This window comes from Cajanus cajan, chromosome 6, assembly GCF_000230855.2.
Source record: "Cajanus cajan strain Asha chromosome 6, NIPB_CcT2T_4, whole genome shotgun sequence".
In the NCBI taxonomy this organism is placed as follows: Eukaryota; Viridiplantae; Streptophyta; class Magnoliopsida; order Fabales; family Fabaceae; genus Cajanus; species Cajanus cajan.
The window spans coordinates 17,042,642-17,068,107 of NC_138522.1; the positions used below are offsets into that span (position 1 = coordinate 17,042,642).

At 39.0% G+C, this 25,466-nt stretch overlaps 1 protein-coding gene and 1 non-coding gene across 2 annotated transcripts; one reads left to right on the plus strand and one right to left on the minus strand.

The window, feature by feature from the left end:
- Positions 1-9,885: 9,885 nt before the first annotated feature.
- LOC145958984 (uncharacterized) lies at positions 9,886-18,343 on the minus strand. Its single transcript, XM_083076823.1, has one exon. It carries the CDS (start codon positions 15,444-15,446, stop codon positions 9,906-9,908), a length of 5,541 nt encoding a protein of 1,846 aa, XP_082932949.1. The 5' UTR covers positions 15,447-18,343; the 3' UTR covers positions 9,886-9,905.
- On the plus strand, positions 14,749-14,853 carry LOC145949430 (small nucleolar RNA R71). Its single transcript, XR_014427638.1, has one exon. It is a non-coding gene; the product is annotated as a small nucleolar RNA R71 (small nucleolar RNA).
- Positions 18,344-25,466: the final 7,123 nt, after the last annotated feature.

Below are 25,466 nucleotides of genomic sequence, written 5' to 3' on the forward strand. Positions count from 1 at the left end.
CTTAAGATCATCACTTTCTTGGTGGGGCATTGAGAGGCAATGTGGCCTCTTCTTAGATACTTGAAACACTTAATCTCACAAGTTCTAGTGCTAATGAGTAGACTGTACTTTCCTTTTCCCTTATCTTTAGCTAGTTCCTTGGAGGGTTCTATAACATTTTTCTTCTCAAAAGATTTCCCCTCCCTCTTGTAGTCTTTCTTGTAAGAGGTAGAGTAAGAGTTATCCTTCTTGAAAGAATATTTTCTTAAAAGTTGTTGTTCTACCTTAACACAAAGTTAGATCAAGTCATTTAGGTTCCTATAAAGTAGTAGCTCCACTCTATCCCTTATTTCCAAGCTTAGACCACTAAGGAATCTAGATATGGTGGTTGTCTCTTCCTTTCTTATGCATGCCCTCATTATGTAAAGCTCCATTTGTTCTTTATATTGTTCAACACTCATGTTCTTTTTATTGGAGCCTTTGGAGCTTATTCATAAGCTCTCTCCCATAATATAAGGGTATGTGCCTCTTCCTCAATACACTCCTTAAGTCATTCCAATATTGGATAGGAGGGTTATTGTAGAGGCGTCTCTTTCTTTCTAATGAGGTCGACCAATACATTGCATACCCTTGAAATCTAAGGGTTGTGATGGAAAACTTGTTGGAGACCCGGATTGATGTTGATTCCCCTTCAAGCTCCTCCCTAGATCTTTGGCTCCTTGATTCTTCCTAGGCTTTGATAAGGTCTCCAATGGAGGAGGAGACCTTAGAACCACCACAGTTTGGTGGAGAAACTCTCCCAAGAGGCGCCACTCCTTGATGAAGAGATAAGCCCCTTCAATTCTCACCACACTCTTCTATGAAGGGATAAGAGAATTGGATGCTATCAAAGAGGTTTAGGGACTTTTAGAAGAGAGAAATCTGAACTAAATTTCAGAAATGAAATCTCAATACATCCAAAAGTGTTTTACAAAGAGGGAAAAACGAAAATATAGGAGTAGGAAGCTTGGAGAGTAAGCTAGTCTTAACCATGGTTCACTAGGAACCATGGTAAAGTCTAGCTAACCACCCATGGTCTAGAGGCTTGGAGAGCAAGCTCCTCACTTAGCTTGCTTGGTAAGCTAGCTAAGGAGAAGCTTATGCTTCAAGCTTCCAAGCTTGAGAAGAACCAAGCTATTTGGCCAAGTGTGAACACAAGTGTGAACACATCTAGGTGGGCGGCTCTTTGGACTTGTCGCCACCGGCCCAAACGGGCTTTCGGCACTCGCGAAGGATGGTTGGACTCTTTTATTATTTTGAAAAGTATGGATTGCTAGAATGACTTATTCTCAAACTGAGACCTCGTCAAACGAGCAATTTTATTAAAATGGTTCACCAATCCATGTTAATCCCAAGCGGGACCCTCCATGGATTAGTGGTTTTCGTAGTAAAAGGGTTCATGGAGTCGCCACCAATGTTTTACTCAAAACATTGGAAAGAGGGATAAGGCAATTGATTTTATAAATCAACTTCGGCCATCACAACCAGAGTTGGGTAAGGGAGTCGGTTACACGTGGGGAAGGTGTTAGCACCCCACAGCGCCCCTTTCGGGTTCCCTATGACAGATTATTTCTAAAAATAATAGTACAAAATTACTAAATTACCCCTATTTATTCTAAACGATTATGAACAAGATATCTACATGGCGAATAAATTAGATATGCTATGCAACAATCAGAAAGCAGTAAAAGGAAGGATTTTGAAGAAGAAACCTTTGAAGCGTGCTTTTATATATTTCGTAAAACTGGGAAGCTTTTTGGCGTTCCCTCGCTCTACAAGCCCGCTCGCTCCCTCCTATAAAATTTTGACTACGGAAATCCGGAGGATTTCCCTTCGACTAGGTTCGATCCTCAAGCAAAATGGCTCGGGGCTCAAGAACTTCGTCGGATCAACTCTCCGAGTGATTTCTAGGGCAGAACACTGCTCAAAAACACCAGAATACTCAAGGAGAGGGTTGAAACTATGTTCAAAAGTGTGGAATGACGTCCAATTGACGTCATATTTATAGGGAATAGGCGCAATACGGGCTACAGAATCAATACGGCCGTATTGAAATTTTTGAACTTCAATACGGCCGTATTGAGTTCAATACGGCCGTATTGAAATTCAGAAATTTCAATGCGCCCGTATTGAGTTCACTGCGGCTGTATTGAAGCTTCAATACGGCCGTATTGATTTCAGTACGGCCGTATTGAAGTTTCAGAAACTTCAATACGCCGTATTGAGTTCACTGCGGCCGTGTTGAAGCTTCAATACGGCCGTATTAAGTTTAGTACGGCCGTATTGGGCTTCATTCCCTCCACTTCCTTATTTTAAGCTACTCTAAGACCTCTAAACCTACAGATAGCCATCCTATGGTCTTCTAGGAGTCCTTCTGGCTGACTTTCCTTCGATCTTTGAGGGTCTTCGAGTTTTATTTCCGACCCGGACAATTTTAGGGGTCTACAGCTGCCCCCCCTTTACTTAGTCGGACGGCCTTTTGGTGTACCGGCTGACAAGTAAAGGAGTTGACCCAATTGTCCGGGTGATGTGCCGACCTTCTGACTTGTAATGTCTTCCGGTGGAAAATTGTTGAGTAGCCTCTCCAGGTGAGTGCATACCTCGGCGCTTCTGACATCCTCGGCAGTTGAGTTTACCCTCTCCAGGGTCAACTTCACTCGACGCCCGAGCCGGAAGTTGAACACCGACGTGCCTCTAGCGACGCTGGTGATTGAGTACCGTCTCTCCAGACCTAGCCTCACTCGACGCCCGAGCCGGAAGCTAGACACCAATGTGTTAACATCACACTGATGATTAAGTATTGCCTCTCCAGGCCCAACCTCACTCGCCGCCCGAGCCGGAAGTTGGACACCAACGCACCTCTGATGACGCTGATGGTTGAGTACCGTCTCTCCAGACCTAGCCTCACTCGACGCCCGAGCCGGAAGCTAGACACCAGTGTGTTAACATCACCCTGATGATTGAGTACCGCCTCTCCAGGCTCTGCCGCTTAACATTTGGCAGGTGAGTTTACCCTCTCCAGGGACTGCGTCTTAACATCGGCAGCTGAGTTTGCCCTCTCCAGGGACTGCGTTCGTGTCTTCTGATCACTTCGGCAATGCGAGTTTACCCTCTCCAGGGATTTGAGATGATTTTTGTCTCCACAGTCCACTATGCTGCTTCGACAGTTTTTTCTGATTTTGTGCCGCTGAGGGCTGGATAACGCAGGGATCCGTCTAGGGGATGTGCAGTCATTCATAGGTTCCTGTGCCCCAACTTGCATTGCATTGTTGGTACCCATGGGGAATTTCTGAATCCTTGGGGTGTGGACACAGATGCTCTCTCTTTGAGTTGAGCGATGCCTTATGTTTGGCTGACGTCCTTTGACGTTGGTGGAGTATCCCGGTTTATCCTTATTCGGGTATCTCTTTTTGATTTTCTGATTTTTGCTGCCTCTGTGTAGGCTGTTATCCGCTGGGGATTCTGGATGTTGATTTTGTCTCCATAGTCCACGATGCTGCTTCGACGATTGTTTTTGATTTTTGTGCCACTGAGGGCTGGATAACGCAGGGATCCGTCTAGGGGATGTGCAGTCATTCATAGGTTTTTGTGCCCCAACTTGCATTGCTTAGTTGGTACCCATGGGGAATTTCTGTTTCCTTGGGGTGTAGACACAGATGCTCTTCTTGAGTTGAGCGATGCCTTATGTTTGGCTGACGTCCTTTGACGTTGGTGGAGTATCCCGGTTATCCTTATTCGGGTGACTCTTTTTGATTTTTGGATTTTGTTGCCTCTGTGTAGGCTGTTATCCGCTAGGGGATTTTGTCATTAGTTGTGATTGGCCTCTTCTGTTAGGCATATCAGCTTGACGTTCAATGATTGGCTGAAAAGCCGAATTCCGCTTGGGGAATTGTTATTGATTTTTTCGATTTTTCTCTTCTTTGAAGGAATGCCTCTGTGTAGGCTGTTACCCGCTGGGGGATTTTGTCGTTGATTTTGATTAGCCTCTTCTGTTAGGCATATCATCTTGATGTTCAATGATTGGCTGAAAAGCCAAATTCCGCTTGGGGAATTGTTATTGATCTTTTGGATTTTTGCTTTTTGAAGAAGTGCCTCTGAGTAGGCGAATTATCTTGATGTTCGGTGTTCGGCTGAGTGCCAGATTCCGCTTGGGGAATAATTATTGATATATTTTTTATTTTTCTCCTTTTGTAGGGGTGCCTCTTGAGTAGGCGACTGGGGATTTAGGGATCTTATGTATCCCAGAGTATTATTTAGGAAGCTTCTGCAGGCTTAGCCTCACTCAGCGCTTGAGTCAGAGAGCTATCTTCCACTGAGGAAGTTTCAAGTCCTTTGACTGAATATTTTGCTTGGATGATCGCGCTTCCATTGGGGATTTTTGGCGATCTTGCTTTGATAGCTCTCGCTGGGGATTTATTCCGTGAGCTTGAGCTGAGGTTTCTCTGGGGAGTATTATTTCTGCGAGCCTCTCCAGGCTCATTTATTCTGAAGGAGTATTATTTCGGCGAGCCTCTCCAGGCTCAATTATTCTGTACGAGTATTATTTCGGCAAGCCTCTCCAGGCTCAATTATTTTGTATGAGTATTATTTCGGCAAGCCTCTCCAGGCTCAGTTATTCTGTACGAGGCGATTGATTTTCTAAATCTTTTGCCTTTTTTGTCATTTTTGGCTTTTTCTGTATTTTTTGCCTTTTTTGTCATTTTTTGGCTTTTTCTATATTTTTGCCTTTTCTGTTGTTTTTCGGCTTTTTCTGTACAGAAATGTCTCAGTTATTCTGAGAGAGTATTATTTCGGCGAGCCTCTCCAGGCTCAATTATTCTGAGAGTATTCTTTCGGCAAGCCTCTCCAGGCTCAATTATTCTGAGAGTATTCTTTCGGCAAGCCTCTCCAGGCTCAATTATTCTGTACAATTTTCTTGTTGGATTTTTTTGTATCCATGCCTCTTTTCCGTTTTCGGCTTTTTGTTGACTGCTGTCATACACAATCAATTTTTCCTATTTTCTATTTTATGCAATTGCCTCATGACGAGGTCTTTGAAAATTTCTTTATGGCCAATACGGCCGCATCCATTTCAGTACGCCCGTATTGAGTTGGAAATTTGTTCATAACCCCAATTTTAGTACGGGTGTACTGAACATGGTACGGGCGCATTGTTTTTTCTGAAGTTTATATTTTTTGTTTTTTCAATAAACAGAGAATAAGTGATCTTCCAGTACACCTATCATCTGTATGCATGTATGCAGTATATGATGCACCTAATTCTATTTGATTCATTTTTCAAAAGAATTAACCGATGCGTTTTTCTGTTTGGATTTTTGCCATTCCTCTAGACGGGCTGTGCGCTGCCGATTTCTGTTACTGAGGAATGATGCGTATTTGATTTTGGTGTCATCAACCAAATGATTCTTCCCTTTTTTAGAAGATGTGTCAACCCTCCTATTGACCACTATATCTCCATGTTTCCACTAGATTATTCAAAAATCGTTGGGACAAGAGAGAAAAGAAGGAAAGGATATATTTTCAAAAGTTTGTGTTTTAGAGGGGATTATTTTATTTTTGAAAAATGGTTTTTGTAAGAATGGCTTGGCCATTGGTAGGCTTATTGTGTTTAGGCTTGTTCGATTAAACACTTATGAAGTTAAGCACATCTTTGTTATTAATGATTGTGCTTTGACAACTTGGATAGCTTTTCTTGAGCCCCTTGTTGAATTCATTTGATGGTACCATCATGGATTTATTTTGTTTTTCTGATTGTCCTTATTTTTGCCTAAAACACCCTTTTGTGGCGTTTTAGCGGACCTTTATTTTTGTTCATTTTTGTAACCCTAACTTTTGCCTAGGTCACCCTTTCGTGGGATTCCTAGCGGGTCTTTGTCTTCATTTTGTAACCCTAACTTTTGCCTAGGTCACCCTTTTGTGGGATCCCTAGCGGGTCTTTTGCTCTTATTTTTGCGCAGTCCCCTTTTTGGGTTTCCTGCCGAGCTTTTTTGTTTTTTAGGATTTTTGTCCTGAATGGATTTCTTTTTATCCATGATGGCACTTATTGAAGCCAAGAAAAGGTGCTCCAAGTTGTCGTGCACACTTCCACGCAAAATGATGTGGGTTTATTTTTTTTTAAGACGATTTTAACCTCATTCATGCTTATTCAAACAGGGTTAAATAATATGGCCTAGAAATTTATTGCGAGCAAGAAAAGAAGCAATAAGAAATAATGAAGAATGATTTTATTATAATCATAATGGAAACATGTGCCCTATCGAGGCTCGGGGGTCGGGCTGTCCCCGAGGAGTGATCTCTAATAGTCACTGAATTTACACATCCCTATTAGAAGGAAAAGGACACTTGATGACGACATCTGGCCTTGACGTTTGTGAACCAGCCTTCCTAAAGATCTGGCTTAAAGAACGTCGAGAAGGATCTTGATTCCTCTTCGTTCTTTGATCTTTAACAGGGTTGTATCCTAACCCTTGTTTCCCCGGATTGTCCTTGATAATGGGTAGCTCCGGGATTCCTTGGGAGTCCTTGCCTAATCCTTGTCCTGGCAAGTATCCGTTCTTTGTGAGCATATGAGCTACCTTCTTCATTTCTCGGGGAAACGTTTCAACATTGGCAATTTCCAATGCTTGGAAGGCGGTTTCCAAAGCTTCCTCTGCTGCATCCACATAAGGTATGGTGGATGGCTTGCTGATGAGTATGTCATCTTCAGCTTGCACGGTCACCAGCTTGTCACCCATTATGAACTTGACTTTCTGGTGGAGCGTAGAAGGAACAGCTTTCGCATCATGAATCCAAGGTCGGCTGATAGCTCGGTCGTATCACTATCAAACAATTCTAGGTTCCTCAACAAATTTCTGTAATATAGAGGGCTTAACCTAGGTCATCTCTCAAGGACACAAGCACATTATATTTTGAATTTAATCATGTATGTAAATCAATTTAGAACTCAGGGGGAAAAGATTTTCCAGCAAACAATTAGAGCAAAGTATTAAGAAAGCAAAGAAATCAAATCAACACAAAATTTCAGTTGTATAGGAATTCGGTTCAAGGTTTCAGTTCATACGGTATAATCATCATTGTTCACAACAAATACGAATTCTTAACCCATCTAATTCAATCCGAAATTAATCCAAACAGTGTAATCTAAATCTAGATTATGAATTTTATTAAAACAGAAACTACAATCGCACATTCCAAATTTCAACAAAATCCAAGAAAAGTAATCGATTGAATTAGGGATTTAGGTGATTTCTAATCAGAAAATTCTTCTCATTTTCAATTAGGAATCAAAACAAAGATTCAATATCATGAAACCCGAATTTGAACTAAACAGAAAAGAGGAGAAGAAGAAAGAATTCGTTCAGTAAAATTAGAGACTCAAATTTACCGTAATTCTTGAAACCTTAAACCGATTAAGGAACTAGCCGTGCCTCATTATCATGCTGCAGCAGTTTCCAATTGAGAGAAGAAATTTCGTGAAAGAGAAAAGGATTCGTGTAAAAAGAGAGTGAGAGAGAAGATGAGAAGTTTCTAAAGAGAGAAGAGAGACTTTTTAGAGAAACTTCTTGAAGAAGTTATCTCAAATCTGAAAATCTAAAAAATGAATTGTCCAAGACCCAACTCCTGAGTCATTACATGCTTTTAAAGACAAAATAATGGGTCTAAAACCAAAGGTCCAGTCCACTAATTACAATTCAAAAGCCTAATTAACTAAACAAAACAGTTTCATGACAAGCTGAAAAATCAAGTGCAGCGCCGCGACCTTAAAGCACAATTTTGGGTCTGAAAATGTCCAAACTGGGCTTTTCGTCCAACATGTGAATTGTAGATCTCCGTCTTATCTTTACAGGGACACCAAGTTTGCCAAATTCCGAGTTGAATAGCTCTAGATATGGCTTGTACAAGAAACTGTGTCAAAACAGGAAATTCTTACGGAAAATTAGTAAAATTTATAACTAATTCCTAAATGATTCACTAATGCAAATCTGAACTAAAACATGAATAAAGGCTACTAAAAAGAATCAAACAAGGTAAAATCACATAAAGAAAGATATACTAAAATATGACTATCAAATACCCCCACACTTAATCTTTTGCACTCCGGGGCAAAACTAAAAATCACTCTAATATAACTTTTCTAAAACTTTATCAAAGAATAAGCAAAACTTCTTAAATTTTTCTAATGAATTCACAAATGTATAAGAAGAAAGAAAGAATACAACATTCAAGCATCAAGGTAAAACAACAATCCATGAACACAAATGCAACATTAGAAGCTAGCAAGGTGATAAGCTCAATTAAAGAATGATTCAAAAATAATAGAACCCTCACAAGGAAGTGTTTACACTCATCACTCAAGTGTTTAAGTTTGTGTTTACACTCAAATGCATCATGTAGAACTAGCACACCCAAGCTTTGACAAACCTCTAAATTTCACAACTTGAATCACATGCAATTAAAGATCAGTAGGACTTTTATTAGGTTGTAACTTGGCCAAGGTAAAGGTTAGATGAGAAAAGAAAAAAAATTGTCATTTAAGCTTTATAACCAAAGAGAAAAGAGGAGCAATGGGGAATAGGTTCAATAAGCATAAAGATTACCCCTAGAAGAAACTCCTATAAATTGTTATGCTATCCATTTTCATATGTATTTATTTATTTATTATTATTATTATTTTTTTTTTTTCAGTTTTGAATTTTGAATTTTTGCCTCCCAATGGCAAATTATTTATTTTGATTTTTTTTTTTTTTCTTTTCCTTTTTTTTTTTTCTTTTCCTTTTTTTTTTTCTTTTCCTTTTTTTTTTTTTTTTAAAGTGCCAAATAACTCAATATCAACAATATAGAAGCATTCCCTAAAAGCACCCCCACACTTATAAAGAACCCATTCCCAAAACAATTCCAGAGCTCCTTTAATCCCTAAGGTTATGGGATATCATTGTTTTTCACTTTTGGCTTATAATGAGCTAAAATCAAGGAAGGGATATAAAGGCTCAAAGAGGGAAACTAGGGGAAAAAAAAAATTGTGAGGTAGGCTATTTGGCTAGTAGTTTAAGAAACAAATGCCTAAATGCCTAAATCATATCAATAGAGCATGTGAACAAGAAGCTTCAAAAGAGTTAAGGCAAAACCTAGAGTAATCTAGCAATCATGAGCAAATTCACACAAGAAAGAAATTGGAATGGAGTGATGTATTCCATCCATCAATATAGGCTCAAATCTCACAAGGTTAAAATTCTATTATCAAAGAATCAAACTTTAATTTTTCAAATCAACTAACAAAACTAAAAATGCACAAATGGTTTTCACTTCATGATGTTCAACCAATCAACAAAAATGATGCAACTTTCTAAATCCATACATCTACAAATCCAAAGAAAAAAATAAGAAATTTTTTTTTTTTTTTTTTTTTTTTTTCAAAAATTTTCCAGAGAAGATCACGCCCGTGATTTAGAATCACGGTCGTGATTCTCTCTGGGGTTTTTCAAAAATTTTCCAGAGAAGATCACGCCCGTGATTTAGAATCACGGTCGTGATTCTCTCTGGGGTTTTCCAAAAATTTTCCAGAGAAGATCACGCCCGTGATTTAGAATCACGGTCGTGATTCTCTCTGGGGTTTTCCAAAAATTTTCCAGAGAAGATCACGCCCGTGATTTAGAATCACGGTCATGATTCTCTCTGGGGTTTTCCAAAAATTTTCCAGAGAAGATCACGCCCGTGATTTAGAATCACGGTCGTGATTCTCTCTGAAACTTTTTTTTTTTTTTTTTTTTTTTTTTTTTTTATTATGCAAACAACTCCCCCCACACTTGAAACACACATTGTCCTCAATGAAACAAATAATGCAATCAATAAAGACAATTGCAAATTATAAGATAAGGGGTAGAACTCCCTCAAGGTCCAAGAGTTGGCTCTTCTAATGAAATGTCTTCCACATCTTTGTCCTCCAACTTTGGACTTTGATGAAATTCCTTAAGTTGATGCCCGTTCACTTTGAAGGTTTTGCCGGTAACTTCATTTTTAATTTCTACTGCACCATGGGAAAACACATTAGTAATAACAAAAGGACCATCCCACCTTGATCTAAGTTTACCGGCAATGAGCTTTAGGCGAGAATTGAACAATAATACTTGTTGGCCCACTTTAAACTCCTTTCTTAAAAGATGACTATCATGAAAGCGCTTGACTTTCTCTTTATAAATCTTGGAGTTTTCATAGGCTTCCAACCGAAGCTCCTCAAGTTGCTGCAACTGAAGCTTCCTTTGCATACCAGCTTGGTCAAATGCCAAGTTACAATTCTTCACTGCCCAATATGCTCTATGCTCAACCTCAACAGGTAGATGACATGCTTTACCAAACACAATCCTATAAGGAGACATCCCAATAGGTGTCCGGTAAGCTGTCCTATGTGCCCACAGAGCATCCTCCAAAAGCTTGCTCCAATCCTTCCTATTGGGGTGCACTATTTTCTGCAAAATTTGCTTGATTTCCCTGTTAAAAACTTCAGCTTGCCCATTAGTTTGAGGATGATAAGCTGTAGACACTCTATGCACCACCCCATACTTATGAAGCAAAGCCTGCATGCTCCTATTACAGAAATGGCTCCCCCTATCACTGATGATGGCTTTAGGCACACCAAACCTGCAAAAAATATTGGATCTAACAAAATCCACAACAACTTTAGAATCATTAGTTTTTGTGGCCTTAGCCTCCACCCATTTTGAAACATAATCAACAGCTAATAAAATATAAGTGTAACCAAAAGATGGAGGAAATGGACCCATAAAATCAATACCCCAAACATCAAAAACCTCACAGAAAATGATAGGATGTTGGGGCATCTCATGCCTGCGTGTAATGGCCATCCCTGCTCTCTCACACTGCTCACAGGTGCTGAATATCTGATGTGCATCTCTGAAAATGGTGGGCCAATAAAACCCACTGTCCAACACCTTCCTAGCTGTCCTGTATGAACCATAATGTCCTCCAACAGGTGAAGCATGACAAAATTGAAGCACAGACTGGATCTCATGATCTGGAATACACCTGCGGATCACCTGGTCACTGCAAAATCTCCACAAATAAGGGTCATCCCAAACATAATATTTAACTTCACTTTTCAGTTTAGCTATTTGTGATCTAGATAAATCCAGGGGAAGAACACCTGCAACCAAATAATTTACAATGTCAGCAAACCAAGGAGCAGTATCATGTAAGTGCATCAACTGCTCATCAGGAAAATCATCTCTAATAGGCAGGGGATCAACACGCCCCCCCTCAATCCTGCTCAAATGGTCTGCTACCAAATTCTCTGCACCACTCCTATCTCTGATCTCAATATCAAATTCCTGAAGAAGAAGCATCCACCTGATCAATCTGGGTTTAGCATCAGGCTTCTTCAACAGGAATCTCAAAGCTGCATGGTCAGAAAACACAATAATTTTGGAGCCAAGCAAATATGAACGAAATTTATCTAAAGCAAATACAATAGCTAAAAGCTCCTTCTCAGTGGTGGTGTAATTGACTTGAGCTGCATCCAATGTGCGAGAGGCATAAGCAATGACATGCGAAAGCCTCCCAACCCGCTGAGCTAAAACAGCCCCAAGTGCAAAGTTGGATGCATCGCACATGAGCTCAAATGGAAGCTCCCAATCAGGCGGCTGTACAATAGGTGTGGTGGTAAGCCGCTTCCTCAACTCCTTAAAGGCTAGTTGACAAGGCTGGTCAAAAATGAACTCCACCTCTTTTTGTAGAAGCTTGGACAGTGGCAGTGCAATCTTGCTAAAGTCTTGGATGAACCTCCTGTAAAAACCTGCATGTCCAAGAAAAGAACGTACTTCCCGCACAGAAGCGGGGTAAGGTAAAGAAGCAATGATATCTATCTTAGCCTTATCAACCTCAATGCCTCTACTAGAGACTAAGTGACCTAAAACTATACCATGTGTGACCATAAAATGACATTTTTCAAAATTTAACACAAGGTTAGTTTGGATACACCTATCTAATACCCTAGATAGACTCTCTAAGCATGCATCAAATGAAGAACCATAAACTGTAAAATCATCCATAAACACCTCCATGCAACTCTCCAATAGATCAGAAAATATACTTACCATACACCTCTGAAAGGTGGCCGGAGCGTTGCATAGACCAAATGGCATCCTAGTGTAAGCAAATGTGCCAAATGGACAGGTGAAAGTGGTCTTGTGTTGGTCCTCTGGTGCAATATGAATCTGCATGTACCCTGAAAATCCATCCAAGAAGCAATAATGTGATTTACCTGCCAACCTCTCCAACACCTGATCGATGAATGGAAGAGGGAAGTGGTCTTTGCGAGTTGCCTGATTAAGTCTTCTATAGTCCACACAAACTCGCCAACTATTTTGAACTCTGGTTGGAACCAACTCAGCATCCTGGTTCCTCACCACAGTCATCCCAGTCTTCTTGGGAACGACCTGCACAGGACTAACCCACTTACTATCAGAAATAGGATATATTATACCTGCCGCCAATAACTTTGTGACCTCTTTCTTCACCACATCTAAAATAGTAGGATTAAGTCTTCTCTGTGGCTGCCTCACAGGTCGGAACTCATCCTCAAGTAGAATCCGGTGCATGCATATAGCAGGACTAATCCCAGGAAGGTCAGCAAGAGTCCAACCAATGGCTTTCCTGTGATCTCTCAAAACCTGCAACAGTCTCTCCTCCTGATTAGATTCAAGAATGCTAGCTATAATGACAGGAAGCCCTTGATTGTCCTCTAAATAAGCATACTTCAAATGTGCAGGTAAAGGCTTTAACTCTACTGATGGTGCCTGCACAGTGGATGGTACTGGCAATGAAGGTAAAGATGGAGATAATGTCTCAGATGCTGGTGGTGGAACATCTATTGATGTGGCTAAATCTGCTACACCTGAAATAGCAACACTAATTTCTGCACAAATAGCACACATAGATGAATCATCATCACAAGTACATAATGGGTTAGTAAAATCAGAAAAATCAGCAAGTAGATCATCATCAAAATCTGTGCAATCATCAACTAATAAATCAATAACATCCAAACTAAAAACAGAATGGTTTTCTATTGGATGTCTCATAGCCTCAAAAATATTAAATTGCACCAGATTATCTCCAAACTCCATAGAAAGAGTCCCTGCATGCACATCTATCTTTGTCCTTGCTGTCCTTAGGAATGGTCTCCCAAGGATCAATGTAGCATGACTGGATGACTCATCCTCCATCTCAAGAATGTAGAAATCTGCAGGGAAGAGAAGATCTTCTACTTTGACCAGCACATCCTCTACTACTCCAAGTGGCTGCACAATGCTCCTGTTTGCCAGCTGAATGCTCACACCTGTAGGAATCAAGTCTCCAATCTGCAATGATCTAAAAACAGATGCAGGCATAACATTTATTGAAGCACCTAGATCCAGCATAGCATTAGTAAAAATTTCTTCCCCTATAGTACAAGGGATAGTAAAAGTTCCTGGATCTTTGCATTTTTGTGGCAAATCTGGAAGTAGATCATGTGGAATAATGGCAGACACATTTTTCTTCTGGAGTAATGCAGAACCATTTCGCCCCATGTTCACTCTCTCATCACCCTTCAACTTTCTCTTATTAGTACATAATTCCTTAAGGAACTTTGCATATTTTGGAATTTGTCGGATGGCATCGAGGAGAGGAATGTTGACTTCCACCTTGCTAAACATATCCAGCAATTCAGTATCAATTTCTAATCTCTTCTTTGCTGGTCTATTTGGAAAGGGGAGTGGAATCTCTGATCTCCTCTTTGCTGCATCATTATTTTCAGCTGCACCTGCAAAGGAAGAATCACATTCCACTGGTGCTACAACTGATTGTTGCTGCACTGGTGGTAACTCTTTTCCACTTCTCAAAGTAATGGCACTCACATTCCCCTTTGGATTTAAAACTGTTTGGGAGGGAAGTTTGCCAGAACCTTGAGATTGAAACTGATTTACCTGAGATGCTAACTGGCCAATTTGAGTCTTTAAATCTTGGACAGTGGCATCCATATTTCTCTGAAACTGCAAATTTTGTGCAGCCATCTGTTGCATCATCTCCTCAAATGAAGGTCCACTCTTTTGTGCAGGAGGAGGTGTAGGTGCTGGTGGTTGTTGTTGCTGATGCTTGAATGGAGGCTGATATTTTCCAAAAGGTTGGAATGAAGGTTGTTGTTGTTGTTGCCCCCATTTCAGATTTGGATGATCTTTCCAACCTGGGTTGTATGTTTGGGAGTATGGATTGTAATTTTGTTGCTGTTGTGGCCTATATTGTTGTTGCTGGTTGGTGTAAATTCCAGAAACATTTGCATCTGTTTCTTGTAGAGTGGGACATGAATGTGTATAGTGCTCCTCTGAAGAACAAATGCCACAAACTGTTGCTGGACATTCACTTGCTGCATTCGCCTGTTGTTTTTGTTCAATTGCTAAATGTCTCACCATGGTGGTTAGCTCATTAATTTTGTTTTCCAGCCTTTGATTATCTACACCACAAACAGAACTAGAACCAGCACCAATTGCCATCTCATTTACTCCCTTGACAGCTCCTCTAAATCCAAATTGCTGAGTGTTGGCTGCCATGTTCGAAATGAGTTGTCTTGCAGCATTTGGTGTCTTATCCATCAGTGCTCCTCCACTTGCTGCATCTATCATGTTCCTATCCATCAAGGTTAGTCCTTCATAAAAATATTGAATCAATAATTGCTCACTAATTTGATGTTGAGGACATGTAGCACACAGCTTGTTGAATCTCTCCCAGTATTCATACAAAGTCTCTCCATTCAGTTGCCTTATACCACAAATCTCTTTCCTAATTGCTGCTGTTCTGGATGCAGGAAAGAATTTCTCTAGAAACAATCTCTTCATTTGATTCCATGTAGTGATTGTTGCTGGTAGAAAGTAGAGCCAATCTTTTGCAACACCATCCAGAGAGAAAGGAAATGCCTTCATTTTGACATGATCTTCAGGAACTCCTTGAGGTCTCATGGTGGAACACACTACATGGAACTCCTTTAAATGCTTATGAGGATCTTCACCTGCAAGTCCATGAAACTTGGGCAACAAATGGATAAGTCCAGATTTAAGCTCATAATTTGTTTGATTATCAGGATATTGGACACACCATGGTTGATACACAACATTAGGTGTAGCCAATTCCTTCAAAGTGAGTTCACGATTATCAGCCATGATATCAAATTCAGAATCAGTTTCAGAAGAAGAGCAAGATTGAAAATTAAAAATATCACTATCTAAGCAGGATTGAGGATTAAAAGTAGAATTAATAACTACTTCAGAATCAACTACACTACTATTATTTTTCTGACTAGACCTACACCTTAACCTATGATGAAGTGTTCTTTCTATCTCAGGATCAAAATCATGTAATGTACCAGGGTTGGACCTAGTCATGCAAATAAGAACACATACAAGGTTATGAAGTCAAAAGTCAACAGAAAAGTCAAAAGTCAACAGAAAAGTCAATATTTACTATATAAGCAACTATAACATGCAAAACTATACCAAATGAATTTTAAAAAATATTTCACCACCAGAACATCATTTCTCACATGATTTCCTAATTTTGAGAATTTTTTTGTGATTTTTAAAAATATCAAAAACAGTAAAAAATTGAAAAAGTGGTCTAAATGAAGGAATTTGGCAAAAAGGACCCCCAACACCCGTAGTTATTCCATAACAGGGGTGCCTTGATGTGTGAATTTTAGCCACCTTCCCACCAATTTTCAGCCCAATCTGACAACTTTCGCAAAAAAGACCAAAATACCCCTACAAAAAATTATACAGAACTCATAGAAGATGAAGGAATTTCGTGATTTTAAGCCCAGATTACCCCCAATAGGGGGTAAGTTTGCTCAGAATCACGTTTTACCTTTGGAGACCAAGTTTCAGCTCAATCAGAGAATCTTTGAAAATTTTCGGAATGGTTTCATGGAGAGCCAAAATCAATTTCTTCAGGAAATGATTTCTACTAGTCCTCTGTTTCCGGAATGTGTTTTCCTCTGTTTTTTCTCTGTTTCCTTTCCCTGTTTTTCCAGCTAAAATACAGCACAAAGAAACCACAAAGAAACCGCAAAGAGACCACACAATATTGCTACAAAAACACTACTAGTCCTCTGTTTCCGGAATGTGTTTTCCTCTGTTTTTTCTCTGTTTCCTTTCCCTGTTTTTCCAGCTAAAATACAGCACAAAGAAACCACAAAGAAACCGCAAAGAGACCACACAATATTGCTACAAAAACACTACAAATTACCTAAACAACACAATTCAAGACAAACACAATAGTATTGAAAACTAAACTGCAAAAACAACAATGAATTAGTGACAGAATCAGAGTTAGAATTGAATTACAAAATACTACACTATAAATTCGAAAACATTTCTACAAACAGTTAGTATACATGATAAAAATCAAAACAAAATGACTTATGTCCCCGGCAACGGCGCCATTTTGATAGCTCGGTCGTATCACTATCAAACAATTCTAGGTTCCTCAACAAATTTCTGTAATATAGAGGGCTTAACCTAGGTCATCTCTCAAGGACACAAGCACATTATATTTTGAATTTAATCATGTATGTAAATCAATTTAGAACTCAGGGGGAAAAGATTTTCCAGCAAACAATTAGAGCAAAGTATTAAGAAAGCAAAGAAATCAAATCAACACAAAATTTCAGTTGTATAGGAATTCGGTTCAAGGTTTCAGTTCATACGGTATAATCATCATTGTTCACAACAAATACGAATTCTTAACCCATCCAATTCAATCCGAAATTAATCCAAACAGTGTAATCTAAATCTAGATTATGAATTTTATTAAAACAGAAACTACAATCGCACATTCCAAATTTCAACAAAATCCAAGAAAAGTAATCGATTGAATTAGGGATTTAGGTGATTTCTAATCAGAAAATTCTTCTCATTTTCAATTAGGAATCAAAACAAAGATTCAATATCATGAAACCCGAATTTGAACTAAACAGAAAAGAGGAGAAGAAGAAAGAATTCGTTCAGTAAAATTAGAGACTCAAATTTACCGTAATTCTTGAAACCTTAAACCGATTAAGGAACTAGCCGTGCCTCATTATCATGCTGCAGCAGTTTCCAATTGAGAGAAGAAATTTCGTGAAAGAGAAAAGGATTCGTGTAAAAAGAGAGTGAGAGAGAAGATGAGAAGTTTCTAAAGAGAGAAGAGAGACTTTTTAGAGAAACTTCTTGAAGAAGTTATCTCAAATCTGAAAATCTAAAAAATGAATTGTCCAAGACCCAACTCCTGAGTCATTACATGCTTTTAAAGACAAAATAATGGGTCTAAAACCAAAGGTCCAGTCCACTAATTACAATTCAAAAGCCTAATTAACTAAACAAAACAGTTTCATGACAAGCTGAAAAATCAAGTGCAGCGCCGCGACCTTAAAGCACAATTTTGGGTCTGAAAATGTCCAAACTGGGCTTTTCGTCCAACATGTGAATTGTAGATCTCCGTCTTATCTTTACAGGGACACCAAGTTTTCCAAATTCCGAGTTGAATAGCTCTAGATATGGCTTGTACAAGAAACTGTGTCAAAACAGGAAATTCTTACGGAAAATTAGTAAAATTTATAACTAATTCCTAAATGATTCACTAATGCAAATCTGAACTAAAACATGAATAAAGGCTACTAAAAAGAATCAAACAAGGTAAAATCACATAAAGAAAGATATACTAAAATATGACTATCATCGGCCGAGGAGACAGCTGTATGCGGGAGTGATGTCCATCACTTGAAATTCGACGTTGAAGATAGTGGGTCCAATTTGGATTGGAAGATTGATCTCTCCCACCACTTCTCTTTTAGATCCATCGAAGGCTCGAACGATCATGTTGCTCGGGCGCATTTGGATTCCCTTGATTGCCACTTGCTTGAGCGCTCTTTTTGGCATTACGTTCAAGGAAGATCCATTATCTACCAAGACTTTAGCGATGTGATACTCCTTGCACTTTATAGAGATGTGCAAGGGCTTGTTGTGGTTTGATCCCTCGGCGGGGATTTCTTCATCGATGAAGGTGAGGTGATCATTAGCCTTGATGTGACTAACAATCCCCTCAAACTCGTCTTGGGAGATAGTGTGCGACACGTATGCCTCGTTCAAGACTTTCAACAGAGCTTGCCGATGCGGTTCGGAGCATAGGATCAACGACAACAGCGTAATCTTTGCTGGCGTCCTATGAAGTTGATCCACGATGGAGTACTCGCTCTGTCGGATAAATTTTAACAGCTTGTCAGTCTCCTCCTCGGATTCTTTTTCCTCGGTTTTCTTTTCTTCTTTTTCTTTATTCTTGGGGGCTTTGTTATGAAGATCATCGGGAGTGTAGATCCTACCACTCCTAGTCATGCCCCCAAGTCCAGCGATGTTGGAGATATCACTGTCGGCAGAAGAGTGGATGTCGTATATCCACGGCACAGCCTTATTTGATTTGTAAGGGAAAGGCCTTGGAACTGTGATCCTTAATGGTGTTGGACCTTCCCCTTTGTTTGTCTTGATTACCAACAACGGAGTTGACGTGTGCTCGCTTGGCGCGGTTGTTGGCTTACACTTGATAACGAACGGCGTGTGATCCATTCTTTGAATATACGCATCGATTATTTCTTTCTTTTTATTAATGTTTATTAATGGATTACTAGGAGAGATGTATGAATGACTCCTAGATCTCTCCATGATCTATATGCATGATATGAGATGATGAGGTTGAATATGCATGCATAGTGTTTATTCAACTAAGCATTATCATGTTTTCGGAATTCTCCTAAGATGATGCATGATATTGCTTGGTTTGGGATAAACATATTTTTTCTTTTTGATATTTTGTATCTTTTGTATTTTTTTTGGGTGAAAAGGGAAACTACCTATATGAATGTGATGAAGGTAGATGTTAACACCATGTAATGGAAGATTCTTATTCCTATTTATTCTTATTTTTAAAAAAAGGAATGTTGTATGTTTAAAGAAATGCAATGTATGCTCAAACAATGTCACATAAACAATGCACAAACAATTCACTCATCCACGAACAGTCACGAGCGAATCACGAGGTAGGGGTATCCTGCAGAAAAGTGCATATTCAAGGTGGATCTAACTGTTCTCACCGGTCTGAGGCCCCCAAGGTGCCCCCATTATAGGGACCCAATTCCTCTCGTCGTAAGCCGATGGAAAGCTCCAACGCACTGTCGGACTCGAGTTCATGGTTATCACCTTGAGTGATGCTTTCCGACAACGGTCTACGGGCACCTATAGACCCATTCGACAACCGGCCGTACTAACATCCACTCCCTATGGTTAATCACTCATGCCCCCGGGTATAGAGGGAACTGTTGTGTGCAAAGGTTTGTGTACAGTTTGTATTTCAAACAATTGCGGAATTTAAACATACAACAGTTATTTAAAGCCATATAATAAATCATGTTATCATACAAGCAAGGGGTAACGAAGTAATTTTTAACTATTATTTGTTAAAAACAATCTGTCACTAAATGGGACTGACTCTCGAGGCTTCCCCAGCAGAGTCGCCATCTGTCGCCACCGGCCCAAACGGGCTTTCGGCACTCGCGAAGGATGGTTGGACTCTTTTATTATTTTGAAAAGTATGGATTGCTAGAATGACTTATTCTCAAACTGAGACCTCGTCAAACGAGCAATTTTATTAAAATGGTTCACCAATCCATGTTAATCCCAAGCGGGACCCTCCATGGATTAGTGGTTTTCGTAGTAAAAGGGTTCATGGAGTCGCCACCAATGTTTTACTCAAAACATTGGAAAAAGGGATAAGGCAATTGATTTTATAAATCAACTTCGGCCATCACAACCAGAGTTGGGTAAGGGAGTCGGTTACACGTGGGGAAGGTGTTAGCACCCCACAGCGCCCCTTTCGGGTTCCCTATGACAGATTATTTCTAAAAATAATAGTACAAAATTACTAAATTACCCTTATTTATTCTAAACGATTATGAACAAGATATCTACATGGCGAATAAATTAGATATGCTATGCAACAATCAGAAAGCAGTAAAAGGAAGGATTTTGAAGAAGAAACCTTTGAAGCGTGCTTTTATATATTTCGTAAAACTGGGAAGCTTTTTGGCGTTCCCTCGCTCTACAAGCCCGCTCGCTCCCTCCTATAAAATTTTGACTACGGAAATCCAGAGGATTTCCCTTCGACTAGGTTCGATCCTCAAGCAAAATGGCTCGGGGCTCAAGAACTTCGTCGGATCAACTCTCCGAGTGATTTCTAGGGCAGAACACTGCTCAAAAACCCCAGAATACTCAAGGAGAGGGTTGAAACTATGTTCAAAAGTGTGGAATGACGTCCAATTGACGTCATATTTATAGGGAATAGGCGCAATACGGGCTACAGAATCAATACGGCCGTATTGAAATTTTTGAACTTCAATACGGCCGTATTGAGTTCAATACGGCCGTATTGAAATTCAGAAATTTCAATGCGCCCGTATTGAGTTCACTGCGGCTGTATTGAAGCTTCAATACGGCCGTATTGATTTCAGTACGGCCGTATTGAAGTTTCAGAAACTTCAATACGCCGTATTGAGTTCACTGCGGCCGTGTTGAAGCTTCAATACGGCCGTATTAAGTTTAGTACGGCCGTATTGGGCTTCATTCCCTCCACTTCCTTATTTTAAGCTACTCTAAGACCTCTAAACCTACAGATAGCCATCCTATGGTCTTCTAGGAGTCCTTCTGGCTGACTTTCCTTCGATCTTTGAGGGTCTTCGAGTTTTATTTCCGACCCGGACAATTTTAGGGGTCTACAGGACTTAATTTACTCCAACCGGTTTTGAAATTGATAATTTGGTTTAGTTAGGTTCATCCAATGTGAATGGAACCTAGCTAAATCAAATCTATGAAAAATTAGGAGTAAAATGAGTCCAATATGTAAATTTTAGCCTAGGACCACCTTTTGGCTAAATTGCTAGTAACACTCTCTAGCTTGCTAATGGCACTCTCTAGCTTGCTAATGCCACTCCCAATCCTACTACTAGAAAATTAAGAAAAGAATGTATTTCTAGGTTAGGTTAAATGGAGTCAAAGTGCCCAAGTAACCTACCCTAGAAACAATATACAATAGCTACTAAAAAGGAAATAAAGTGTCTCACAAATACAAAGGCAAAAATACACCTATACAAGTATCTACTATATACAAGGTACAAGAAAACAACTATACAAGTATGTACAATGGAAACTTAAGAGACTAATAAGAGGAACTATAATCAATGCTCATGATGAGCAAAGGTCTAAGAAGCACCTCCTCTTTAGAAGCCTCTTCTAGCTTCCTAACCATGGACCTAGTTAAAGGCCCAATGGTCTTCAAGTGTGAGCATCCTTGGATCACCCTTCACCCTTCTTGGTCTTACCTCTTCCAAAGGGATCCTTGGGGATTAGATTTCCATCATACCCTCCCCCTTCGAAAGGATTTGTCCTCAAATCCATTGGTCCTTCCACAAAGATAGCATCACCTACAATGAAAATAAGAAACAAAGCATTAGGGATGACATATTCATATAACATATGTGGAAAGTGCACCCTATGAGGAATTCCTTCTATAGTCCTAGCAAGGGTCCTTAGACTAGGAAGGATGGGTTCTCTAAGCATAAGAATAGGATCCTCACTATAGTGTATTCTAAGTGTAGAACAAAATCCTAAAAATGTGAAAGTGCTAAAACTATAAGAAACTAATGAAGTAGTCCTATATACTAAGATATCTTACCTAAGGTACCCTATGTAGTAACCTAGGCTTCTATAAGAAAACAAAGTGAATATAATAAGGAAACTACCTAAACAACCTTTGATCATATTATATGTTAGATACATCATGGAAGAGGGTGTAAAGAGTTTAGAAAAGTCATAGAATCTAATTTGGTCTTGAAGGGAAGTAGTAAAATTAAGTTCAAAGAAATTTGAACTTCCCTTAAGATCAAAAATAGAAAATAAGACACCATAAGATGTATCTAATAAACAATATAAACCAAAGGTTGGGTGCTTTATTAGAACAACTAAAGAAGGAGAAGTCCTAAATAGACAATGGCTGTCTACCTTGGGCACCACCAAAGTAGTAGCATAAGAAGTAGAACTAGGTGAAGTCCACTCCTTCTTCACAAGACTAAGAACTTGAGATCCTTTATTTTCAAAAATGTTTAGGTTGTGGATCTTAAGCTCTAAGGTTGTGGCAGCAGTAGAAAAAGAGCTAAAATCTTTGTGAAGAAGAAAAGTTTTTTTGCAATCATTTTGAATTAAAAAGTGACTTTCCTTTTGCACAAGATTTTTGGAGGAGACACTATCCTCCTTACTCTTTTCCAAGAGTAGTGTCTTTTTAGCATTGAGAAGGTTAAGAGGTTGTTCAGCTAGAAGACATTTTTTAATAGAATGTTCTATTAAAAATTGACTTCTAGGAACAACTTCCTTGGAGGAGACACTACCCTCCAACTCTAGAACCTTCTTTTTCTCTTATTTTCTTTTTTTTGATTTCATAAATACTTGATCCTCCAACACTTGTGAAGGTGAAAGAGGAGTCAAGGTGTATTTCTTGCCTAGGTGGACTAGGCAAATTTTATTTGTAACGCCATCATGAATGGCCTTCCTATCATGTTGCCAAGGCCTTCCAAGTAAAATGTGGCTTGCATCCATTGGAATTATATCACATAAAATTTCATCTTTATATTTTCCAATGGAGAAAGGAACATTTACTTGATCCTTAACTTCTATAGATCCATCCTCATTAAGCCATTGAAGTTTATAAGATTTTGGATGGGTTATAGTAGTTAGGTTAAGCTTATCAACCAACCTTTGGCTTACAAAGTTATTACAAGATCCACTATCAACAATGAGAGAACAAGTTTTCTTAAAAATTTTGCATCTAGAATGGAAAAGGTTCTCTCTTTGTGATTGGTCTTAATCATTGGGTTGGTTGGTAAGTAACCTTTGGACAACCAATAGGTCACCTTCACATGCTGCTTCCTCACTAGAACTAAGACTAGCATCTTCTTCACTTGAGGATGATGAAGAAGATGAAGTGCTTTCTTCACTTAGGATCTCATTGCCCCTAATGATGATGGTCTAGAGGCTTGGAGAGCAAGCTCCTCACTTAGCTTGCTTGGTAAGCTAGCTAAGGAGAAGCTTGTGCTTCAAGCTTCCAAGCTTGAGAAGAACCAAGCTATTTGGCCAAGTGTGAACACAAGTGTGAACACAAGTGTGAACACATCTAGGTGGGCGGCTCTTTGGACTTAATTTACTCCAACCGGTTTTGAAATTGATAATTTGGTTTAGTTAGGTTCATCCAATGTGAATGGAACCTAGCTAAATCAAATCTATGAAAAATTAGGAGTAAAATGAGTCCAATATGTAAATTTTAGCCTAGAACCACCTTTTGGCTAAATTGCTAGTAACACTCTCTAGCTTGCTAATGGCACTCTCTAGCTTGCTAATGCCACTCCCAATCCTACTACTAGAAAACTAAGAAAAGAATGTATTTCTAGGTTAGGTTAAATGGAGTCAAAGTGCCCAAGTAACCTACCCTAGAAACAATATACAATAGCTACTAAAAAGGAAATAAAGTGCCTCACAAATACAAAGGCAAAAATACACCTATACAAGTATCTACTATATACAAGGTACAAGAAAACAACTATACAAGTATGTACAATGGAAACTTAAGAGACTAATAAGAGGAACTATAATCAATGCTCATGATGAGCAAAGGTCTAAGAAGCACCTCCTCTTTAGAAGCCTCTTCTAGCTTCCTAACCATGGACCTAGTTAAAGGCCCAATGGTCTTCAAGTGTGAGCATCCTTGGATCACCCTTCACCCTTCTTGGTCTTACCTCTTCCAAAGGGATCCTTGGGGATTAGATTTCCATCAGGTTGCAAGGGGAACCTTTCTCTCTTGACTCACATGGTGGCAAGTGAAGAGTTGCTCTACCTTCATCTCCCAATCAAGGTAGGCTTCCACATCATCCTTCCCATGGAATTGAAGGACATCCACCTTGGATTCCCTTGGTTTAAGGGGTTTCCTAGGGATAGGTTGATAATGGTCTCCTAAGCTCAAGCTTTCATTTAGGGATGAATATTGTGAGCGGGTGCTCCTACTCCTATGTTTTCCATTTATTTCTTTGCTCGACTTTTATTTTTCTTGCCAAAGTAATCTCATTTCTTCCTCTAAAATAACAAGTTAAGCCTCTTTCAATCTTTTCTTTTTTCTTTCAAAATGGCTTCTTGCTTCCTCCATAGTTTAAGTGATTTTAGCTCTTTAGCAATGTGAGAAATACATTTTAGAAAGCTATCACTTTCACTATAGTTGAAATTATGAGACATCTTAGACAAAATAATTTTTCTTTAAAAGAGTTTTTAAAAGAAGCAACCAAAAATAAAATTAAGTGCAAAACTTAGTACTTGGAGGTCTAAGTATACAAACTGAACATTGGAGGGAGGTGAGCTATAAGGAGTCACTTAATAACCAAGCCTCTTCAAGTAAAAATTACTAAATCCCCTTGTACCTTATCTCATAAAATCAATTTTCACAAATAATTTTCAATTAACAATGTAAACAAAATTTCAACTATGGTATGAATCTACTTAAACGTGTCCTAGGTGCTACTTTGGCCTTTGGAACCTTAGTAACACCACCTAAAAAACGCACAAGTTAAAGAAACAAGAAGTAAACTAGGCGTGTAAAGCAATAAACCTAAGTGGGAGCTTGAGAAGCACTTAAAGCTTTCAAGCACCACTCCCACTAATTCTAAATGAAATTAACTAAGGGAACACTAGGGAGAGATGAAGATGTACTAAAGACACCTTTAAGACACTCCCAAAGACCCTTACAAAATTTAAAACCAAAAGTACAATGAATGTAAATGAAGTGGCTGGTCAAATATTACAAAACAAAAACAACCACCAATTTACAATGGATTTAAGGACAGGTTTAGTGAGGAAAACTATTAGTGATGGAAATTTCTGTCTCTAATTCTATTTCTAAATCTTGTTTGCACAATTTCTTTACAAAAAAAATTTCTTCAATGTTCCAAACAGCCACCACTCCTTCCAAATGCTCCTCACAAGTATATATCTCCTCTCTTTGAAGTAAAGAAGGCTTAAAATAGAATTTAAAAACTGCACAAGGTTGCTGGAAAATCAAAGAAATCGAGAGCACTTAATGAAAATTATTTCACTCCTTTTGGCTTTTGTTTTTGTTTTCGAACTCTTCTTTGTTTTTTTTTTCTTTTTGATTTATTTTTTCTCTATATTTTTTACACTTTCAGGAGTTAAATGCCTTTTTCCAATGTATGATAACCTTGGTTTCAAAAAGAGAATGAAGTAGAAGAAAGAACAACAAGTAAAAATGTTCAACTTGTAATTTGCAAACTAGTA

Coding starts and splice junctions, on each gene's coding strand:
- LOC145958984 (XM_083076823.1), bottom strand. CDS start 15,446: ATGACTAGGTCCAACCCTGGTACATTACATGATTTTGATCCTGAGATA.